Source organism: Fusarium oxysporum, chromosome V (genome assembly GCF_013085055.1).
Source record: "Fusarium oxysporum Fo47 chromosome V, complete sequence".
NCBI lineage: Eukaryota > Fungi > Ascomycota > Sordariomycetes > Hypocreales > Nectriaceae > Fusarium > Fusarium oxysporum.
The window spans coordinates 258,047-281,902 of record NC_072844.1 but is presented as its reverse complement, the minus strand read 5'-3'; the positions used below and the strand labels follow the sequence as shown (position 1 = coordinate 281,902).

Here is a 23,856-nt window from a genome sequence, read left to right as displayed (position 1 = left end):
CAACTTCCCCGCACGCTCTATTTTCCCAATTCAATCATCGTGGCCGTCCCTATACAAGGCGAAACAAGATGCCCTTTTCTAACAGAGGCACAATGGAGCTATTCTCGAGAGTCAAGAAGAAGCTGCGCCCCTCGCATGTAGATGCCGAACCAGTGACTCCAACAGCCTAAGACTCGGCCGAGTCGGCCCTACCGATAAAGTCTTCGGCTCAGCCACCAGAGAGTCAACCAACAACGACCTTGTCACCTTCTGATCTGCCAATCCTCTCTCTATCTCCGCCCGGATCCATTTCTGTTTCCCAGTCGCCGCCTCCCTCAGCACCACTACCAACAATCAATCAGGCAACCTCTCCTTCATCAATACACGAGTCGGATTCTCCACCACTGAGCGTGCCCGAGCGGTTGTGGACTAAAGCCTACGATAGCATCAAAGAAAAGGAATCCAACAGAGTAAAGGCATACGAGGAAATCATTGAAAATATTAAGAACGAATGGGGGAATATACCTGAGAATGAGATGGAGGACTTGGAACATTGCAAAACCGATAAGTCACGTCAGATGTGGATGGTAGTGTACATGGGCTTGGAGAGGTCTAAGAAGATGGCCCACTACAAAGAAATTGTTTCAAACAATATCGGCATTATAGGGAATCTCAAAGGGGTGATTGATCAAGCTGTTAAGGCCTCGCCTGAGGCTGGCGTTGCTTGGGCTGGCATATCCGTCGGGCTGGAGGTATGAAAAATAACTAGTGATTCGTCTCTTATGGGATAAATGCTGACAAACTTTAGATCTTTGCAAATCCAATGAAAGAACCAGGCCTGAATCGACAGGGCATCACTTACGTTTTGTCACGAATGGAGTGGTACTGGAATTTGGCCAATATCATTCTTGATGCAGAGAGGGCGAATGCCAATGCGTCTGTCCTGAGATCCAAACTCGAGAGTCAAGTTGTTGAGTTTTATAAGAAGCTATTGCTATTCCAGATTCACAGCGCTTGTCTTTATTACCGGAACTGGGCATCTGTCCTGCTCAGGGACACACTCAAGCTGGATGACTGGGCCGAAAAGCTGAAGGATGTCAAGGAAGCCGAGAGCAATCTTCGACAGGACTTTGAGCAGTACAACACGGAAGAGATGAAGCTATGGCTTAGTGGAATCGCCAACATTGCTAAATCTCAAGAAGCATTACTTGAGAACATCTGTGCATCCATCCAGCAAGAAGCTCGAGCACGAGAAAGGAGAGAGCAAGAGGAGCGGGATACGAAAAACATGGAGTGCTTCGCTGCATTTCAACTAACGGATCCTCAACTGGACAAAATCGAGATTCAAAAAAGGAAAGGGGCTCCACTATGGGACTCTTACAGTTGGGTGTTGCAACATGATGCCTATAACAAACTCGATGGTTCATCAAGCCGAGCCTTATGGATCAACGGCGAGCCTGGAAAGGGAAAGACAATGCTGCTATGCGGCATAATCGATGAATTAAAGAAGTCTCTGAGACCTGTATCCTACTTCTTCTGTCAAGTGACAGACGAAGACTTGTCCAATGATACGGCTGTCATGCGCGGCCTTATCTACGTACTTCTCGATCAGCAGCCGTCATTGATATCGGAAGTTCGTCCCTACTATGACAAGAGGAAAGACAAACTTTTCAGCGGAAAGAACAGCAATGTGTTGCTCAGTGAGATTCTGACCAAACTGTTGCAAGACCCAAGCATGCAAAATGCAGTGCTGGTTGTGGACGCCCTCGATGAATGCAAGTCTGGGAGGGATAGACTCATCACGCTCATCGGTGATCTTTCGCGCTCATGCAGCGCCAGGTGGATTATCTCAAGTCGCAACTGGCCTGAAATAGCACGAGGACTTAGAGATACACAAGGGCTAGTTCCCCTCGAACTCGAGAATAACACGGAATTGGTAGCCGGCGCTGTCCAGGCATATATTCAGACCAGGGTAGACCACCTTGGAAAGAACTGGGATAACGATACCCACCTGAAGAGAGAGGTGTTTGAGTACATGGTGTCTCGGGCAGATAACACATTTCTCTGGGTCGCCCTAGTCTGTGAAAGCTTAAGCGATTCGAGAATCAGCAAAAGGCTAGTGCTTGAAGAGCTTAAGCGATTTCCGGAGGGACTCAATGATCTCTTTAACACTATGATAGATAAAATTGTCGCATCACAGGAAGCAGATCGGCTCAAAAGCATACTTGCTACAGCCTGTATCGCATATCGGCCTTTGACATCGAAGGAGATGATAAATCTCGTCGAGTCGATGACTGGTTATGATGAACATGATGTAAAAGACGCGATCGAGTCATGTGCGTGTTTTCTAGCTTACCGCGATGGGGTGATCTTTTTTGTTCATCAGTCAGCTAAAGAGTTTCTGTTCGGTCGAGGTATTGACAAAATAATGCCATCTGGACCACAGAATCATCACACCGTCATCTTTTCCAGATCTATGGAGGTCTTGGAAGATACACTGCAGCAGGATGTTTACCAACTAAAGTCTCCGGGAACACTGGTCGATGAGATTTCTAAACCTGATCCCGATCCACTGCCTCCGATCAAGTACTTGTGTACTCATTGGGTGGATCATTTCATAGATTCGGATTCTGTGAGCACACAAGATGATAAAGTTCTGGCCCAGGCTCTTCAATTCCTCATGAAAAAGTTTACCTCTTGGTTAGAGGCTGCCAGCCTGCTTAGGGTGTTCTCAGTGGCTATAAAATCAATCTTGAAGTTGGAATCTGCTCTGGTAAGACCTCGCGATCATAAAGTTCAGGTATGGATGGCTGATATGCATGAAGAGTAACATTAAGACGACTGAGTTAGCTAGATTTGTTCAAGATGCTCGTCGATTTATTCTGTATCACAAAGAGGCCATCGACACCGCGCCCCTCCAAGTGTATGCTTCTGCACTTCTATTCAGTCCAAAATGTAGCAAAATACGAAACCAGTTCCATCGGCAAACTTCCAAATGGGTTGTGACTGGTCCAGAGATGCAGGATAACTGGGAGGCCCTCGTTCGAACGACACATATCATCGAAATCGAATCCTCAATTGTTTCCCATTCTCTAGATGGCAAATTTCTGGCTTCAGTCTGTAAGATGAAGGCAGTAGTCTACGATACAATGTCGGGAGATTGCATGTTTTCCATCAACAGAGATTTCAGCCAAGCAACATCAGTCGCCTTTTCCCCACTTGCCAGCCACCTAGCTGTTGGTAGTACAGATAAAGTCGAGATCTTTGACCTTGGGACAAGGACAGTGGACTGCATAGCAAAGCTTGACGTCAGGGCTGACTTGGTTGTATTCTTGCCTGTTGATAAGCAACTGGCAACTCTTGAAAACGATGAAGAGCTATGCTGGAATATTTGGAACTGGAATACTGGCGAACATCTCCAGAGCATCGTGGACCCCAACGAATTCTATGTAGAAGCCATATTCTTACCACATGGTAGGATGATAACGGTGTCTGATAACGAGACCGCCAAGGTCTGGAACATAGCCACCGGTCGTTGCGAACAAGCCCTGGAAGGTCACAGTGACCAAATAGTGTCAGTGGCCTGCTCATCGGATGGAAAGCGGCTTGCAACAGGGTCCTGGGATTGCACTGTCAAGGTTTGGCATACGTCCGTCATGGGTGATTGGATCTGTGAGAGAACTCTTTACCACGAGAATGCGGTGCATGCCGTTTTAATGTCACCTGATGGTCGTATCCTTGTTTCCGCCGATTGGGATCACTGTATCAGAATATGGAATGATGCAGGGATATGGGTTAAGACTCTGAATGGTCATATCAAGGGGCTGAACGGTTTATCTTTACATGAAAACGGACAGTGGCTCGTTTCAAGCACCAAGGCAGGCTATATGATGCTGTGGGATATCTCTCCCGCTTATTCAAGTTCAGCTTCTCAGGAACCTTGCGGAAAAAGTGGGCAAGAACCTCCATGCCAATCTACCCAATTTTTCGATGGCGACACACGTCTTATTGAGAGGCTCTCCTTTTCTCCACAGGGGGAGATGATAGTAGCGCATTTGAAAATGGGCAGATCCAAAATTTGGAATGTGGCATCAGGATCCTGCATCGCCTTTTGCGAGCGACCACGTCGATCCCATTCCCTTCCTATTTTTGACTGGATTACCTTCGCCCGCAATGATCGACTAATTGGAATGCCGGTTGGGCAAAACAAGGCTGTCATCTGGGACCTGGATACAAACGTACGAACTTACCTATTTACGAACGTTCCTCGCGCATACCGACTCATGTATCTTGCTCTTTCCCCTGACGGAAGATATGCCGCAACTGGCGGACGTAGTGCAATAATAAACTCCAGGATAGAAATTTGGGATCTTACGGGAACCGAGCTTATAAAACGGCCTACATCATTGGTGGATCGTTTCGATGTTCTCCTCTTCTCAAGTGATTCGAAGTTTCTTACAAATTTTGGAACAAGCTTGCGGGACACAACCTGGGAAGTAGACTTTGAAGCCCCTGTTGAAGGCGAAGATGAAATTCAAGGAGTACGTATGGATGTGTCCAGAGACCTACAGCGAAATTTGCTTTGCAGAGCTTCAGAATATCTCCCCAGGATATCAGTTGAGATGGGCGTTCCTGTTCACAGTTGCTTGAGTCTAGAAAATGCCTCCCTGCATAGTAACACTGGTTCCCATGTCGTCACTTGGCTTGGCATTCTGGATGCTCACAAGCTCCAAGAAGGAGAGGAAGACCGCGTTGGATGGGGGTTAAGTGTTGATATGCGATGGGTTATGAGAGGGAATGAACGCATACTTTGGATTCCAGTCGATTTGCCAGTAGCTATCGATGCTGTGCATTCCAGGGTTGCAATTGGTCTGCCATCAGGCCGCATAACCATGATGGAGCTTGCTTAAGACAGCGGTTTCGTGGAACCAGGAAAAGATTGAAATCCCAACTGTCAGGTTTTATTTTACATAGTGGCTTTTCGGAAGTCCTCCTCAATGCTCATCATCAGTCCATTTCAATGATCATTTCATATAAGAGCATTCAAAGTCAAGAATGGGCTTTGTGATGATATTTTTGACTGCTGGATGTGCTATAATATGAAATCCCAATCGACGTCTTATGACAACCAAAACATGGTTGAGTCGACTTGTCTAATTGCCAGCTGGCTTCCAGTATAAGATCAGTCCTAGTAACAGCAGTCAATAAAGCAGTTCCCTTAATTAATAAGTATGCCAGGAGACAATTAACTGGAAGCTAAAAAGGTCCACGAGGATAGGAAGGCAAAAGTCCTCGTCGACTTACTATCCGGACCAGATGATGTACGGTGAGCGCAGCATTGGAGCAGCGAGGTTCAGGGGATTTCTCCTTTATGTTAGTGTCTGTGGGAAAACCAATAGCGCCCAACTATTGCTACCGGTAGCGGATTCGAGAACATCTTAGTGTCGTGCGTCCCTAGGACTGATCGAGAACGTCAAGATGTCAACCCTCGCCGTCACAGAGATATTTAAATATTTAAACACGTCTGATGCAGATTAATATAACGACGGCCGCTTATGATAATAGACATAAACACCTGTTCCTACCAATTAATAGTCGCATCTTGCAATCGTAAACAATATTAAGATCCTGTACTTGCATGCTCTGGTGGCCAGCAGAAGCTTATCTTTAAGCCTAAATAAGGTTAGGACGTCTCTTGTATTGGTTTTTGGCCCCTCTGAAATCGACACTATTGCTTTTGCTTGCGCTTTGCAAAAGGCATTAGCTGGTAAAACTAGCGACAAAAGTAAATAAACAGTAAACTAAGAGGAAGTTTCTTTAGTATTAATATATCGGCTTGACAGCACATCACACGATGGCCCACATAGCCCATCAGCGGCCGATTCAGCTGGCTAGCTCACCACTGCAAAATTAGTAGTTTTGTCGCCTAATTTAGATCTTTCAAAGCATAAACAGAGCAGTGGTGAGGCTTTATTACTTGACGTATAGCAAATTTTACCAAGGAAGGGGGAACGTTCTTACCTAATCCCTCAAGCCTGTGATCTTCGCAGTGTTCGATGTATCTACTGCAATTTTGTTCTCCACGCTTTACACGATTTATCGCTGCCCCTTCAGCATGAGGCCACAAGCAACCCTTTCGGCCCTCTGGGCATCGCTTATACCCCTCTGTTTAGGTATCAACATTGCCTCTACGGGAACGGGCGGACTGGCGCTGGCAAGGATCCTCTTTGGTGATTCTCGAGATGTTTTCTCTTCATCATCAGGTTATTCTGGAGACCCTTCGGCTATCAGATCTTTTACCGATGGCCCTTTTGGAATGGGCAGTGGCATCATCCTGTCAACTGGAAGTTTGACCTCGACATCCTTAGCTCCTGGCGGTACATGCCCAAGCTCTTATACCACTGACCTGTATGATGCGTATACCGCCAGCTATTGTGGTCCAGATTCCTACAATGGAGCTTCGTATCTCTTGAACGTTCTTCCAACCAAGGCGACTACATTACTCATCGACATGGTTATTGCAAGCTGTGATGTTACGTAAGTATTTTACTTCGAGAATAACTGAGATCCAAAAGCTCACAAACGCAAGTTCTGGTGATAAAGTTCTGGTCTTGGTTAATGGTGTTAATGTCGCAAAGGACGAAAGTGGGACTCCACTCGATTCTTCGTCAAAGTACCTCAGCGAGCCGTGGGGTATACCATCACCAAATGGCGATACAGCATTCGCAATGTCATCCCCTCCTCTTCGATTTTCAATACCGCTACCCAAGGACTACGTGGAGTTGAAGATTGCTGTATGCGATCGCCATGATGGCTATGGCGATACTGCTGTCATGGTCAAAGCCCGACCCTGCACAAACTGCGATCAGTCGTTCAAGGTTGATTATGACACAACGAGTATTGTATCTACTACGACGTATGAAACAACATCTGTCGTGACACAAGTCGCTTCAGGAACAGTTCGTGGGACTATTTCTTATGTCACATATGTGACTGCTTCTGCTACAAGTACTACATATTTGTCGTCAACAGCTTCTTCCGAATCGGCATTTTCAGTAACATCTACATCACCTGTTTCATCAACCTCGCCGGATTCTACCCCAGTAGTATCAGATAAATCTACGTCATCCATGACGATATCATCAGCGACATTTTCGACAACAACAACTGCCATCTCGGCACCAACACCTTGCAATGAACTCGACAATCCATCCTATATCAGCGGTGTGAAATTGTCGCTTTTATGTGGCAAACAAGCAACTGGCGGCAATCAAATCGATTACAGCAATCAGCTACACAGCTTGACAGAATGCATGGCATTATGCGCTGATACCCTGGCTTGTCGCGCAGTCACGTTCAATAACATTGGAGACGAATGTACCTTGTATGATGGGTTCAATGGTTTCATGAGTGACTATAACCTGGATATGGCTGTAGTGGCATCTCGACCAGCTACATCATCTACAACTGAATCTCTAACCGTGTTTTCTACAACCACATCAGTATCGACTACGTCCACTACAGCACCTGGACCGCTATCCTGCAGTCGAATGGCCGGCAGCATTTATACTGGACCTCACGAGAACAAGTTCACTCTCATTTGCGATACCTCTTCGACCGGTGAGTCTATCTATCGACGGGATGAAGAAGATAGCATGCAGGGATGCCTGGATCGATGCGACAACGACAGTAGGTGCATTGCCGTGAACTTTCATCCTTATCCTCATAGCGAATGCGATCTGATTGAGTCATTCACTGGGACTCAGTTTTCCCCTGGCACCAATTTTGCTTCCAAGTTGCTTTCATCAGTATCAACCTCTACGTCATCTGAGACCTCTGTACCTATAGAATCCACCTCAGAGTCTACAGTATTGACACTATACACAACCTCTTCAGCGTCGATGTCATCCGGGTCCCCAGAAACTACATCATTATCGTCAGAGACTAGGTCAGCGGGTACACTGGAGTTGCCATCACTTACAACTACATCAGCTGTAACCTCACAAGCAGATATCTCATCACCAACAACATTGTCACCATCTGCAGCTTTATCGTCGCTATTAGACGCTTCATCAGGGACCACATCAAAACCCGCACTAGAGTCTACACTAGAGTCTACACTGGAGTCTACGCTAGAGTCAACATCGCTTTCAACTGCGTCAGCTATAACCTCACTAGCAGCTATCTCATTATCAACAACATTGACACCATCTAAATTGCCAGATACTTCATTATCGTCATCGTCAGAAGCTGTCTCAGAGTCTGCATCGGATATCAGATTGGGATCTACATCACGTGGAGAGTCATCTTCTCTAGAGTCTACCACAGTCGCGACAACTAAAGGCTCGCTGCACACCGATACTACTAGCGTCGAGATGTCAACCACTGACATGTTGAATACCAAAACACCACTCTTAGAGACATCAACCATGGAGGCATCAACCACTACGACTTCGGCTACCGCGATAGAAACCACAGCAACAGGATCGAGCGTGGGCAGCCTCAGCGAAGATTCAATTGAGATACAGTCCACATCTGCAATCCTTCAGCCGTCAGAGGTTTCCACTTTGCCTTCGACTTCATCAACTCCTCCCGCAAGAAACCTTCTTGCCTTGGGTGAATATACCTTCACAGGCTGTTTGAGATCCCTGGAGGGTTATCCGTCCTTTACAGAGGTAGCAACTGATCCAGAAATGACGACCCGGAAATGTGTCGACTTGGCTTTCGGAAGCGAGTATGTTGGTGTTTATAAAGAGTGAGTTTGCCTTGTTAACGTACCGCTTGAAGTGTGCTTGGAGCAGTGCGTGTCCCAGAGTTGATGCCGACCACGCACTAACCTCCGTTGTGTTCTGATCTATGAGTTTCCGAGCTAATGTCCAACAGGTCTTGTTATAAAGCAGATCTGCTCTCTGATACAGAGTTTATATCAGATACACGCTGCGATCTCCCATGTCCTGGAGATCCTACTCTGATCTGTGGAGGCAACTTCCGTGGCAGACAAAAGCCTCTGCATCGTGCAATAGTGCCTGATCATCTTTTGACACTTTATCGAAAAACGGTTTCCTCCTTCTCCTCCTCTTCCTCCGCGTCCTATGCTTCTTCCTCCTACACCCCTCCCTCTTCTTCTTTACAGGCTACGGGAGCCCACACTTATGTATCAACATCTCAATCAAGCTCTCTTTCGCGCTATAATCAAACCACCTCATCATACTCCCTTTCCTCATTTACAACTATAAATCTTGGGTCAAAGACACTTTCAGTCTCTGATTCCACTATCACAAAGACTACATCTGAAAGTCGTCTGCCAACGCCATTCCCAACTCCAACTGCAATTCACACTGCTTACTCGATTGTAACCATCGATCATGCCTACACCAAGACCCAATTTGCCGAGACAGTAACCACTGTTACATACACTACTATCAACCCAAGCAATCCTGCAGCTCTAAACACAACTTGTGTTCCGATTACACTCCTCTACAGCCCTTGCGAGTGTGAGCACCAGGCATACCCATCAGTGGACATGACAACTGTTTCCTGTTCTCAAGGAGGGCAAATTGTTACCCTGACAGTTCCAAGAGCTGCCTATGAGACTAGCTACGAGAGCTATACACATCCGATAGTTCAATATCCTCCAGGCTGGGTTGGAGGGTATCAGACAGACGCTGGCGGTAATAGTTATCCTGTGTTACAACCTACTGGAGGCTCACAGGGTGGCTATCAACCTGGCTCAGTGAACAGCCAATCTGAGACTCTTACTCGAGCCACAGGATTACGAGACGATTCTCGCCCTAGCTACATGACGCACCAGCCCGCGACCCCGACTTCAGCCGCAGAATCAAAGGGTGATACACATCCAGGACAAGGGAATACACAGCCGCCTGTTTCAGCTCAAGGCGCACCGGAGTCCAACAGCAATACCCTAATGAATCCTTCTCCGTCATCATCCCTAGAGAGCTTGACAACGGAGACAAGCATTCCACCCACGCCTCAACTCGAGACTTCAGCAATTCCTTCTCAATCATCACCTCCTCACCATGGTCAAGTTCCTTCAGAGCCCAAGGAGGCGCCCTATGCTACACCAATGGTTGTTTCAGAAGCTCACAGTTATGAACTCTCATCGTGGATTACGATGGGCGCGATAGTCGGATTGGTTTTGTTGTCATAAGGCATGCTACCAGGGTCAGGTTTGCGCGTTTTTGATTGGGGATCATGTCATTTGCTCAGTTTGTCTGCTGGTGCTGGCTTGTCCAGGCCAACGAATGCCGGTGGAGCTATAGCCTTCGACAACTTTAGAATTGCGACTGGTGCAACCTGTGAGGGGCGGGCTGGTCACGAGATGAAGGTTGCCACTACATACTTGTATATAATTTAACCCATTAATTTTTATACTTATACTAATTAGTCCTGAGAACTATGAGATGGATGCTTACATTCGAAAGCGTTGCTCTCTCCACGAACGCATTCAAGGCAAAGCCCGATACTCTTGTTTAAGCGCTCCAGCCTAATACTACGACTAATCCTATATTGTGGGACGCTATGGAAGTGAGCCATATTACAAGCAGTGGTTCGTTCAATGGGGACCGGATCAGGCATCATCTCCGCTCTCTCTAGCGCCTTTGAGATAGAGGTATTGGAGAAACGTGCTGGCCAAAGATTCTCCACTTCCAGTTTGCTGATATATGCATAGGCACATGTGCTTGTCCATCCACATCCATAATCGCAGCCCCCAAAGTTCACACCGTTTACAAGAATCTCTGCCATTTCCAGCCTCGCGAAACCTCTTTGCTCTTCCAGCAAGTGTATTCATTATGATCAGATGCTCGTTAAAACACATACAGAATACCTCCCACGGCAGAACGGATTCAACTTCCTTCCCAAAGAGACCAAGATAAAAACCATGATGGTTGAGTACCAATGCTGCAGTGAGTTTCCTGAACGCTTGTGCATTCCGGAAGAGGTACGCCGCGGCAGTGAGAAGCATGGGATCTTCCGGTTTCCCTTTCAATTCTCAGAGCCAGGCTTTGCTGACAAATTGTAGGGCGTTTAGGTATTCTTACTTGTCTGCGGCGACTGCAACTGCGAGGACATCTCCAGCAGCGAGGGTCCCAGGGATCTTATCGTTCTGGAAGTGAATGACAGAACATATGATTTCTAATGCGGTAGCATTGTCGTTCGGCAGCGATACCTCAAAAGGGCCATTGTGATGTCGCATGTCATGACTTTCTTTACAGTCTGGACCGAGCATGGCGGAGAATGGTTTTGAGACTGCCATCAATAACATAGATTTGAAATGGAGTTTTGTCTTCTCTGGTCCAACTACCAGAAAAATATCGCCGTCTGGTACAATTTCTACAGTTCGGGCTGTCTGGGGATCAGCTGCGTTCGCCGTATTTGGATCGAATTGTTTGCTGTAATTGCGTCAAAGCGGTGTTGGCAGTTGAGAGAACATTGTCGATCCCCATGAGTCCCACGCAGTCCATGACGCTGCGGCGTTTAAGCAGTATGCGTGCATGTGGGGTTTACCTAAACATATACACCTTCTTGACAGCATCAATCGATGCAATGGCAAGCGGTGGAGCCTGAGATGGGCCGGGATGGTTCCCGGACGATATACGCAAGGGCTGTCATACAAGCACAGAGATCTAGCACGATTCTATCTTTCCCTGTCGTTTTATCGCTACCGACAGAAATGATGGCGCACTGGACTTACTTCTATCGTTCCACAATGGCCTACAGGTTAGAGGATGGAAAGATGTTCAGACCTTGAGATAATGAAAAGGAGGAACATAAGTGGCATCATGGACAGATAATAGCGGTAGATGACTCGTATATAGACAGAACAGATGATAATTATAATAACATGAATTAAATACTTCGGCGTCTCTTTGCCTTGCAAGAGGGAATCTTTGGCAGCACAGTCGAAGTTACAGCAGCGGCCTTTGCAGTTTTGGAAGCCTTTACAGCAGTCTCAAGAGTTGAGTGTTCCTCGGGGAGGAGACTGTTGGGAGCGTCTGTTGAGGCGGCAGAAGTGGCAACAGGAGTAACCTCACTGACAGCAGCAGAGGTGCTAGAGGCAGCAGAAGTGTTGATGGGAGCAGTTACATCAGCTACAGCAGAAGTGTCAGCGGCGGTCTCAGCCTCAGTGGGGACGGAAGTCTCTACACGAGCGGTAGCTTGAGCCTTGGAGGCGTCGGCCATGCGAGGGCTGATGGCAGCGACACCAGGAAAGAAGGAAGGTCGGATGGTAGGAATCGCAATGGAAACAGTAAGACCAAGACCATTCTCAATCTCTCCATCCATGGTCGGAGTGGCAGCGCTGGCAGCGTCGACAGTCTGCGTTGTCGTGTAAGCACCGCCATCGCCCTTCTTGAGACAAGCTCCAGAACCATAAGCGTTCTTGCACACGTGCTCGACGGTATCGCCCTTGTTGCTTCCAACAGTGAAGTCATCGACCTGCATGTCAGTGCAGGGAACATCAGCGGGGCAGTTGAACTTGATGGGTCCTCTCTGATGGCCATCGGCGCAGGTTCCGGACCAGCCGGAGAAGGTCATGTTGGTGTAGAGAATACCGTCGCCGGCGATGGGCTTCATGGAGCTCCACTGGGCATCGAGGTCGAGGGTGTAGGCGTTGGAGTGGCCAGCGAAGTTCTTGAGAGCAACGTTGTTGACGGTGCCGCTGCCGCCATAGGACTTGACCATGTACATCTGGTTAGAACGCTGGGTGTAGATGTTGTTGTACTCGATATCGTGAATATCTAGTCTAGATTAGCGTTGATTGGGTAAGTGAGATGGGAGTAATCGTTACCAGTGTCGGTGGCCAGGGAGCCCATGGCACAACCTCCAGACCAGTTGCAGAAGATGTTCTCGATCAAGAGGTGGTCAGAGGGGTTCTTGACAGTGACGCACTCGTCTTTGTTGCTGACTTCAACATCGTGGATACTAAAAGAACGTTAGCAGGTCTCAACACCTAAAAGTGCGAAGAGGCTTTACTGGATGTTGGTTCCCCAGACGTCGATACCATCGAGACCACCTCGATTACCTCCGTGAATGGCCATGTTGTAAACTTCGCCATCGGAGCAGGTATCTATAGAGAAGTGGAATGCGGGCGCTTGATTCTGTCAGTATTATCACTGATTGGGGCGCGGTGATACTCACAGTCGACCAGAGCAACGTCATGGATAGAGAAGCTCTTGACATCGGCGAACCGAAGGATACGGGGGCCATATTCGTCCTCTACTTTATGTCAGCGTCTTGAAAAGAATAATGCGCATATTGTGAACAGACTCTTGTGAAACTCATATCCATAACCTTGGATAGCTCCCTTGGAAGTGCTGCTGTAGAACTCAAAGTCCTCCAGGTGCTTGAACATGAACATATTGCCTCCATCGGTGCTTCTCACATTAGCAGATACTTTCTCTTGCACGAGATAAGCTTACCCAATGCGGTAAATAATTCCATCAAGACGAAATGACATGGGCTTCGAAGAAGTCAATGTCACCCAGGTACCCAGACCGTAGTCGCCCTCTGGGACGTAGACTTCACCACCACTGGTTCTGCAATCATTCCAAGCCTTCTGAATCGCCGGACCATTATCAGTTTTGGCATCTGCCTTCGCACCGTAGTCGACAATGTTGCAAGTCTTGATCGCAGCCTTGGCTGAAGGAGTAGTGAGAGGTCCGACCTTTCCGTTCAGCTGCGCGGCAGCCTGGACGGCGGAACCAACGGCAATCAATGCCGAAATAAACGAGTGACGCATAGTGAAAGAAAAGAAAAAGAGTGTGGATAAAAATACGTGTAAATGAACGACAGCTATGGGACCCAAAGAGAAACGACTGACAGAAACACAAAAGGATCTACAATGCGCCTCCGGGATTCCGTTTTTATTTAAATCGTAGCATGTTCATTGAGGGCGCGCTAGCTACAAGGAGACCGTTCGTACGTCTACAAACTAGCGTTCGATATTGATGAACAATGATCGGATATTAATGAAGGTCATTTCATTGTGGGTTGTGTCTTACGGTGACAGGGTTCGTGAAACGACCCAATGGTTCGGCACGACCAAATTCGGAAAACCCACCAATAAGCGATTGGAATCATCGGGTAAAAGATGCCGCGAGTCTTCTAGATTAATTAGCCCCAAACATGTTGTTTATCAATCAAGGGGCTGTACGCGTACATGCCAAGAGCCCTCGGGTTCCTAAAGGTTATTGTATTTGGAACATCTGTTATGTCGAGCGCTCTCAGCCACGAATCTTTATTAATCAGAGCGCCTACACTGGGTCATTTCTCAAGCAGCTGCAAACTCATGTCACTGTAGCCTGAGAACGGTGGACGGCTCATGTCACGCACAAGAGCGTTCGGCAGTTTAGAGGAAGCAACTTCTTAAACGATGAATTGGATTGCGTGTTGCCTTATATGGCCTATGGTAATTTTCTATATAAACAATAGGACGAAAAAAGAATTAAAGAAATAATATCCAAAAGTCTCTAGATGCTGCCATACTAATATATAATCCACTAGATAAAATTAGACTAATCCTAATTATAAACTTATTTAAAACGTTAATAAAATATAAAATAAATAGAATTTTATTTATTTTAAATATAAAATATAAAAGAAATTATAAATTTAATAATATAATTAAAGCTCTTATTATATAAGCTATAAAAAGTATAAAATTATATTAAGTAATTATATAAGCAGTAAGGTATTAATTATAAGTAATTTTAAATATTTAAAACCTTTATAAACTCTTAATAGAAAACTAATATATAAAGCTTAACTTATATTAACTAAAGGAGAATTATAATAAGAATATAAAATATTTATTATAAACCCCATAGTTAAATTTAAATCCTTTACTAATTAGCTTATCTGTATTAATAGAATTATTAGTTAATAGGGTAATACTAACACGAAAGGCTTGCGGCAAGGTTATTAATAATGGAAGTTTGCTTATTGGTGTAGGCGGAAAGATGGTTTCCTAATTGTAGCACACTGAGACCAGTCGGAGGTGATTACGCGGCGGAGGGACAAGGGTGATGCATTTCTTTGAGATGTATATAAAGCTGCATAGTCTATCTTGCGTGCAAATATCTAATTATAAGCTCTATTAGGACTTTTTGAGAATAGGCTGCTGTTCTTGACAAACTCCTCGAATGAGCTCAAAGGTTCTATAACAATCTGTAACGGATTATTAGTCAGGTCTTAGACTCTTATAGCCCCAGATCAATATAACTTACACCCTGGTTCTGATTAAGATCTTCATCCAGGTAGTATCCCGGTTCTCGCATGAATCTGTACATGTCCAAATCCTCGACCTGTCTTATATAAGCGTCTTTCCCTGCGATGGACCCTTGATCTAGAAATTCCCGATCATTGATTTCTCTAGTCACGCATTTGAATCCGTGGATGGGCTCGAATCTGTTCACCACAGCTGCAATTTCGTCAAGTGTATAATATGCTTCGGCGGCGTAAACCTGTTTGCCGAGGAACGAATCTCTGTTTAGCAAGGCTGCCACGACAAAATTCCCAAAGTCCTTGTTCATGTCAACGAGAGGAAACTTGGTCGAGTTCGTCGAAACTGGCAATACGAGCTCTAGTATGCCTGGGTCTTGTTTTGATCTCACTAGAAGCTTGCCAGGAACGAATAAGCTCATGTAGAATCCTGGTATAATAAAAGTGGCGGGTATTCCGAGTTGACGGATAAACTTTTCGACCTCTGCTTTGCTGTCGAATTCTTGGGCTTGCTGAATTTTTCCAGAAGTAACTAAGTTGGTGTATGTCAGTCCTTGAGCCATGCTTTCGCAGATAACAGCGCGCTTCCTGGGGTTCACTCACTTTCTTTAACATGTAAAAGAGTGCTGAAGATCAGATGTTCAATTCCAAGTTCCTATTGTTGTACATAAGCTAAGCGTCGCGAAGAACACACTGTCATGCACTTTACCTTTGACAATCTGGCGACATTTTGACCTTGCTCAATTTCGATTTCTTTATTGCTTGAATTGCCAGAATAAGCTGTTACCAGGTAAACAAGACTCGCTCCAGTAAGAACTCTTCTCATATCGCTCTCTGACGATAGGTTGCCCTCAATAAATTGTGAGATTCTAATTCGGTTATGGAAATGGATGTTGATGACCTACGGCAACGACCTCTACGCCGAGTGATTTCAGATGTCTTGCGGCAGGCTTATTTAGATCGCGGCATACGCCTCGGATGCGAATTCTCTCCAAAGCCTGAGGAGATGCCAGAATTGACCTGATGACAGAACCTCCCTGCATTCCCGAAGCGCCAAAGATGACGCATAGGATTTTGGACGACATTTTGGAAAATTAAAGACTGAAGCTCGCCTATGTAAGTGAGAATCGAATGTTTGCCAATAGACGAGTTGAATCAAGATGGGCGTGATAGAAAGGCCTCAATGGGCAGCACTCGCCTTTAAGTTCGAGACGAGACCAAGAAATTAGCCGGGATAGCCCTGCCTGATATGTCCCCACAACGGTCCACCTTTGAGGTTTGACTAGAGTCGGAGCCTTTGAAAGAGGGGTACGCATCTACCAAACATCATGACTCACATTGTCACTCGACCTTGTCCCGTTGTATGTATATATATGTATATATAATACTTGATGAAAATTTGGCATCTCGACTCATCAAGAAAGCTCACTTTTGCTTAGAGTCAGAAACCCTCTATTCATTGACCTCGTCCGACATTCTTATCAACATGCTCATGGTACCGTCTACTAAGATATGTTTAGAAATAGTTCCCTTTCACCGCCTCGTTCTGGAACTATTTATCTGCTAAGGGTTAGATAAACTACTTGGGTAGGGCCTAGAGACCGGCCACCCCGTGCTTTCCTTCACACCATAGGTGTCCGTGCGTCAAGCACGGGGGGAGCTTGACTAGACAAAGGGTCAGTAAACAAGGAAATAAATAAGCTACTTTTAATTTATATATAGCCCTACTAAGAAAATAAGTTACTTATTTAATTAAATTATTACTATTTACTGTATTAATAACACCTGTAATATATTATTACCTTTTATAAATATTATAATAAAATTACTACTTAATATCCTTAATATTATAATTCATACCCATAATAGCGCTGTAAGGCTTCTATAAGGCAGTTATAGTATATTATAATTACTTATATAGTAATTATAGCCTAATCTTTTGCCCTATAGTTTAAAAACTTATATAATTATTATACTTAATACTAAGATTTAAATATTCTTAAATACTTATAATTTAGTAAATTTAATAAATATTAAGTTTATTAAAATATAATTATTATATTATTTATATAAAGCTTATTAACCTTTTATTATAACCTAAGTAGTTATATTATATATACCCTTATATTTTTTTATTAATTATAAAGAAATAACCTAATAATCCTAAAGTAATCTATTATAACCCTAATAGTTTTATTACATATACCCCACATTTTCTACTAATTAATATATCTCCTGCTAAAGACAATTAATACCAAGACTCTATAATTAGAGATAATCTACTATAATTAGTAACTAATCTACTTAGATTATTACTAATCCCTTAATAACCTTACTAATTAACTATAACCTCCTTAAGTATATAAAATATATTTATTTGCACTTTTATAGATTCTAGCTTACTAGCTATTAATAAAACTTCTTTATATTAATTAAGCCTAATATATATTAAATCTACTATTAAGAGATATAATACTTTAATAATACTTAGTATTATGCCTTATATAATCTGCTAATAATAAACCTAGCATAGCTTAGTTTATTTATAGTTAGGAACTAATTATTATATATTAATAGCTCTTATTTAGACTATACTATATAATACTAAGTAATATAAATATAATATCTATAAATATTAATCCTATCTAATAGTAGAATATAGCTGCTAACCTTTAGGCTTATTAGCCTATAGTACTTATTAACCCTATACTAGTTAACTACCTGCTAACTAACTAGAATATAAATAATATAAATAACTCTTCCTAGAGTTCTAATAACTTAGAAGTTAAATAACTTTGCAAGTAACTTAGGAATATTATTAATAAGATAAATAAGATATGCTAAATACTAAATAAATTTACTGCCTTATAATAGTAATAGAATTAGAGTATAAGAAATACTTAGCAGGAAATATATAACTTAGCTTTAGCTGCCTAAGATGGCAAGGACCTTGGCGAAATCCTTAAGCCTAACCTGCCTAAGCTTTTTAATAGAACCCCTAGTAAGCTATTTATATTTCTTACCTAAGGATAAGTATTTATTATTTACTACCTAAACTAATTCTATAATAATTCTACTAAAGTTATATATATAGCAGGAAGACTTACTAAGACTGCTACCTAATAGTTTTAACCTATTATAAATAATTATACTTAAAACCTCTTTTATATAGTTTAACCCTGAATTATTATAATCTTTAGTTAAAATAGCTATAAGGAATTTAAGGAAGTACTTTAAATGGCATTTAGTACTATTAATAAAAAAAAAATAAGTAAAAAGGAAAATTAAAATACTTAAATAAACCAGTTTAGTATCTACTATTAGAGTAGAGTTCTTATAACTAGCCAGTAAGTTACTATAGGATTAAGATGTTATATCCTTATGGTTTAATATACTTAAAGAACTAATATAAGCTAAACTATGGCAGAAAGACTAATTAAAGTCCTTAGTTAAATATATTAATATAGCAGTTAGGATTAATAATTAATAATTTGCCTAGAGAACTTATAACTTATAAGGGAATAAAGGATAATAAGATAATAGACCTTAATACTATACTAATTAAGGAAGAACTTAATAAACTAATATATCTTATAGCACTAAAGTAAGACTAATAACTATTAGAATAACTAAATAAGATAAATCCTAAATTACTTATTATAACTATAGTAAGAAATAATATTATAAATAAGAATATAAGAACCCTATTAAGACTAACTAAAAGTATAGGCTAGTACTAGAAGAAAAGAAAATTAATATTACTAAGAAAAATAAAAAACTATAAATAGTAATTAAAACTATTAATATAATAAGAAAAGATAGATATAATATAATATAGATACTATATATTAATAACTTTAACCTATCTCTTAATATATATAACTTATTCCTTAGTAGAGAAGAAACCCTTATTAAATACTATTTTAAACTAAAACTAGAATAATAACCTATTCTAGGGTATATAGCCCTAACTATAGAAGTTCTTTATTTATAAAGTAAGAAAGAAAAAAAAGAGAAAAAAAATAACTAAGAATAAAAGAAATAATAATAAGCCAAAAGAGATAAGATAATTAAGTTAAAATAGGTACCTATACCTAAATACTACTAATAACTTATTAAAGGAAAATCTATTTTTATAATTAAAAAGGGAAAAAAAGTTACCCCTAACCTAGATAATAAACCTAGTACTAAAAGGGTTAACCAGGAAGTTAATAATATTCCTATTAAAGTTACCTCGAAATAACTAAACTAATATATTAATAACCTAAACTACTTAGAGTCTTATAGAGTCTAAAGAGAATCTAATACTAGGAAACTCTAGAATAAGGATAAAAAGATAATCTAAAATACCTCTATTATATTATAGTATAATAAATTTAATTAGTGCTTTTAGATTAGTAAATATTAGAAGTATATAGAACTTATTAGAAAATAAGTAATTATAGAATAAGATAATAGTATTTATATCTAAGTTTATATAAAGGAAGTAATAAAAGATCTTATTACTCTAGAAGAATATATATAAGCTAAAAGGGACCTAAGGAGGTACTTAACTTACCTAAATTATAAATAGATATCTTAGATATTATATATATAATATTATTACTTATAATACTAATAAAATAAAATAGTAAATAACTATTTCTTAGTATAAGTCCTAGAATATTAAGAATAAAAACCCTACCTAATTATTAATATACTTAGATACTAAGTTATAAAGAGATATAAGGGATCTTAAGTAGTAAAACTAAAAGCTTATATAGAGATATAAGAAAGAGCTTTAGTATATATTTAAAACTCTTAATATATTGCCTAATAGAGATAGAATATATAGCAGGAAGTTAAAATAGTAGAAGATAAGTTATTTAATAAAGAACTTAGTTAAATTAACTAAGATATTACCTAATAGGAAAAAGAAATATCCTAAGATAAATAAGATATCTTCTAATAGCTAGATAAGTAGTAGTTATAAGACTAATTAGTATAAACTAAGGAGGAAAAAAAAAAAAACCCTTACTAAAAAAGAAAAAGCAGATATTATCCTAGATTATAAAGTAGGAAAAATAAAAGCTATTTATTAATAAAAACTAGCTACCTAAAATAAATATCCTAATAATATTAACTACACTAAGAGTAAATATAATATAAATTATCTATAGGGAAAAGGCATATACTATTTATAATAAAGTAATAAATAGGTAAGAAATTAGGGGCTAAACTACCTAGAAAAGCTCTAAAAATAATAATAAGAAAAAGTTAATAAATCTGCCTAGAATTAAAAGTCTAAGTTAAGGGCAAGTAGTTAAAAGCATTTATAGATAGTAAAGTAGTTATAAATATTATTTCTCTTAGTATAATTAATAATTTAAAACTACTATAGAGAGATAAAAAGGAACCTTATATAATAGAAAGTAAAAAAAGAGAATCCTTTAAATATAAACAAGGATAAGTTACCTAAGAAATTAATTACCTTAAAATATTTATAAATAGATAAAACTAAGGAATTAACTTTAATATTATTTATATATAAGATTATAATTTAGTCTTAGGTTACCTATAATTATATTATTATAACCCTGCCTTTAACTAAAGAACTAGTTAGGTTAATTATAAAATTAACCCTTTAGATAATAAATTAAATAATTTAGGATATAATATAAAATCTTAAACTTTAACTAAAAAGAGTAGTAAAAATAGAAGTAATAAAGTATTACTTATTCTAAAAGGAACCTAATATAAGTATAATAAAGGCAGAAGAAAATATATTAAATAAATAATAGTAACTCTTAAAGGATAGTTTAAGCAGCTAGATTAAAATATTAAATAAATAAAATAGATTATTATAAAGGAATCTAATAAATAACTTGAGAATATATTACTAAAGTATTATATCTATAAGAAATTATTTTAAGAGGAATTAAATATAAAGTTACCTTAATATATAGATTATAATATTAAAATTATATTAAAGGATAAAAAGAACTTAAAATTCTTTCTTATTTATAATTTATCCTAAGATAAGCTAGGAATACTTAGGGAATAAATAAATAATATATTATAGAAAGGATATATTAGACTATTAAAATCCTTAGTAGGATATCTAATTATATTTATATTAAAACCTAATTTAAATAAACTAAGACTTATAATAGATTATTAATAACTTAATAAGATTATAGAAAAAGATAGGATATTATTACTACTTATTACTAAGCTTAAGGATTACTTATTTAGTAAAAAATAATTTATAGCCTTTAATCTTAAATCTGCTTATAACCTTATTTAAATTAAAGAAGGTAATAAATAGAAAATAGCCTTTTAAATAAAATATAAACTATTTAAATATTTAATTATGCCTTTTAGATTAACTAATATACCTATAGTATTCTAATATATAATTATAAATATACTTTAAGAGTACCTTAATATCTTTATAATTTACTACTTAGATAATATTCTTATTTTCTTTAATATAAAAGAAAAATATATAAAATATATTTATAAGGTTTTAAAAATACTATAAGATACTAATATACTTATTAAACCTATTAAAAGTTATTTCTATTAGTTATAAATAATATACTTAGGATATAAAATCTTATATAATAAAATTAGGATAAATAAGTAGAAGATTATAGTAATTATTAAATAAAAAATACTTATATTAGTAAAAGAAACCTAATCCTTCTTAGGATTTACTAATTACTATTAATAATTTATTAAAGACTTTAGTAAAACTACTATCTTACTTATTAAGATTATAAAAAAGGATAAATAATTCTAATAAAATAATAAAATATAAAAAGCTTTTAAAAAACTTAAATTAGCTATTATAAGTAAACCTATCCTTATTATATTTAACCTTAACCGGCAAGTTAAACTTAAAACTAATACTTCTAACTTTACCTTAGGAGGATAAATAGGATAATAAGATAATAATAGTATATTATACCCTATTACTTTCTATTCTTATAAAATATATAGAGTAGAACTTAACTACCCTATTTATAATAAAGAATTCCTAGCTATTATTAACTACTTTAAGGAATTTAGATATTACCTTAGAGGGAGTAAATACCTAGTAAAAGTATTTACTAATTATAAGAATATAACTTACTTTATAATAATATAAGAATTAAACTAATAATAATTATATTATATTAAATACTTATATAAATTTGACTTTATTATAATATATTATAAAGGAACTAATAATAGATATATAGATACTATTAGTTAATAACCTGATTTTAATATAGGAATTATTAAAATTAAAGAATAACTTTTAGAGACTAACTTTAAAGGAGAATATTAGTTTACTTAACTAGTTAAGATAATTATAAGAATAGCAAAAAGCCATAAGGGATATAAACCTATTAAGACTATTTATAAAATATAGAGAAGTAATAAATTCTAATAATAAATAAACTCTAATACTAAACTATGTAATTTGCAAGAAATAAGATTTAATTATAAAGGAAAAAGAGTATAATAATTTTAATAGGTATTAAATAAATTTAGAGAATAATTAGTATAGGATATATATAAATATCCCCTATATGGCTATCTAGGTATTATAAAAATACTAAAAAAAATATAAGAAAAATATAAAATAAAAGAAATAAAGAAAATAGTAAAAAGGGTTATCTAATAATATAACCTATACCTAAGAATAAAGGCATAAAGATATAAACCTTATAGATAACTATAATTACTCCTAGTAATATAATAACCTTAGGACTTAATTATAATAGATTTTATTATAAAGTTACCCTTATTAGAAGAACCCTTAACTAAAATCTTTTATAATAGTATTATAATTATAGTTAACTAACTTACTAAGTTCTCCTACTACCTATCCTATAGAGAATCTATAGATATAAAAGAACTTTCTTATATTTTTTATTAATATATTATTAGTATATATAAGTTACCTATAGAAATCCTTTCTAATAGAGGACTTATATTTATAGTAATATTTTAGTAATTACTTATAGTATAACTTAGACTAAATTACTAACTTATAATAATATTTTAACTATAAGTTAATAAATAAACTAAATAAATAAATTAAGTACTTAAATAATACTTATAGTATTATATTAACTATAAATAAAATAATTAGGTTAAGAAATTACTAATAGCCTAGCTTGCTTATAATATTATATATAATAAAAGTATAAAGCTTATACTAGCTTATATTAATTTTAGATTTATATTAAATATATATTATAATATATAATAAGAAAAATTAATTAATTTAGCTATTATACTTAAAAGTAATAATCTTAAAAATCTATATAAAGAAATAAAAATAAAACTTAAATTTATTAGAAAATATATAAAAAACTACTATAATTTAAAATAATTAAAAAGACTAACCTTTTTAAAGGGAGATATAATCTACCTAGCTATAAAAAATATTAAAATAAATTAACTAACTTATAAACTAGATTATAAATTTATTAAATCCTATAAAGTACTATAGAAAATTTTAGAAAATAATTATAAATTAAACTTACTACTAAAAGTTAGGCTTTATTTAGTCTTTTATATTTTATTACTTAAATTAGTAGTAGATATAATATAAGTTAAAATAGGTAATAAACTATAAGAAATCTTAGGACTAGAAGTCTA

The 23,856-nt window shown here is 38.3% G+C and overlaps 4 protein-coding genes across 4 annotated transcripts; 2 read left to right on the top strand and 2 right to left on the bottom strand.

Annotated features, from left to right (window-relative positions):
* Positions 1–28: 28 nt before the first annotated feature.
* On the top strand, positions 29–4,889 carry FOBCDRAFT_292683 (WD40-repeat-containing domain protein; the record flags this gene model as incomplete). Its single annotated transcript, XM_059611807.1, has 4 exons — positions 29–137; positions 201–731; positions 788–2,752; positions 2,805–4,889. The coding sequence occupies exons 1-4, from the start codon at positions 69–71 to the stop codon at positions 4,887–4,889; spliced, it is 4,650 nt and encodes a 1,549-aa protein (XP_059464823.1). The 5' UTR covers positions 29–68.
* Positions 4,890–6,094: 1,205 nt separating this feature from the next.
* FOBCDRAFT_201081 (uncharacterized protein) lies at positions 6,095–10,147 on the top strand (the record flags this gene model as incomplete). The annotated part of the gene is made up of 4 exons (XM_059608995.1): positions 6,095–6,387; positions 6,536–7,668; positions 7,876–8,734; positions 8,863–10,147. The coding sequence occupies 4 exons, from the start codon at positions 6,095–6,097 to the stop codon at positions 10,145–10,147; spliced, it is 3,570 nt and encodes a 1,189-aa protein (XP_059464822.1).
* A 1,700-nt stretch (positions 10,148–11,847) lies between these two features.
* Positions 11,848–13,738, bottom strand: FOBCDRAFT_250104 (pectin lyase fold/virulence factor; the record flags this gene model as incomplete). Its single annotated transcript, XM_059610902.1, has 7 exons — positions 11,848–11,993; positions 12,033–12,737; positions 12,788–12,921; positions 12,973–13,090; positions 13,138–13,215; positions 13,267–13,373; positions 13,419–13,738. 7 exons carry the CDS (start codon positions 13,736–13,738, stop codon positions 11,848–11,850), a joined length of 1,608 nt encoding a protein of 535 aa, XP_059464821.1.
* A 1,282-nt stretch (positions 13,739–15,020) lies between these two features.
* Positions 15,021–16,379, bottom strand: FOBCDRAFT_222329 (NmrA-like family-domain-containing protein). The gene is made up of 5 exons (XM_054704449.2): positions 16,125–16,379; positions 15,929–16,069; positions 15,823–15,874; positions 15,225–15,751; positions 15,021–15,165 (listed from the first exon to the last, which is right to left on the bottom strand). The coding sequence occupies exons 1-5, from the start codon at positions 16,302–16,304 to the stop codon at positions 15,079–15,081; spliced, it is 987 nt and encodes a 328-aa protein (XP_054560424.1). The 5' UTR covers positions 16,305–16,379; the 3' UTR covers positions 15,021–15,078.
* Positions 16,380–23,856: the final 7,477 nt, after the last annotated feature.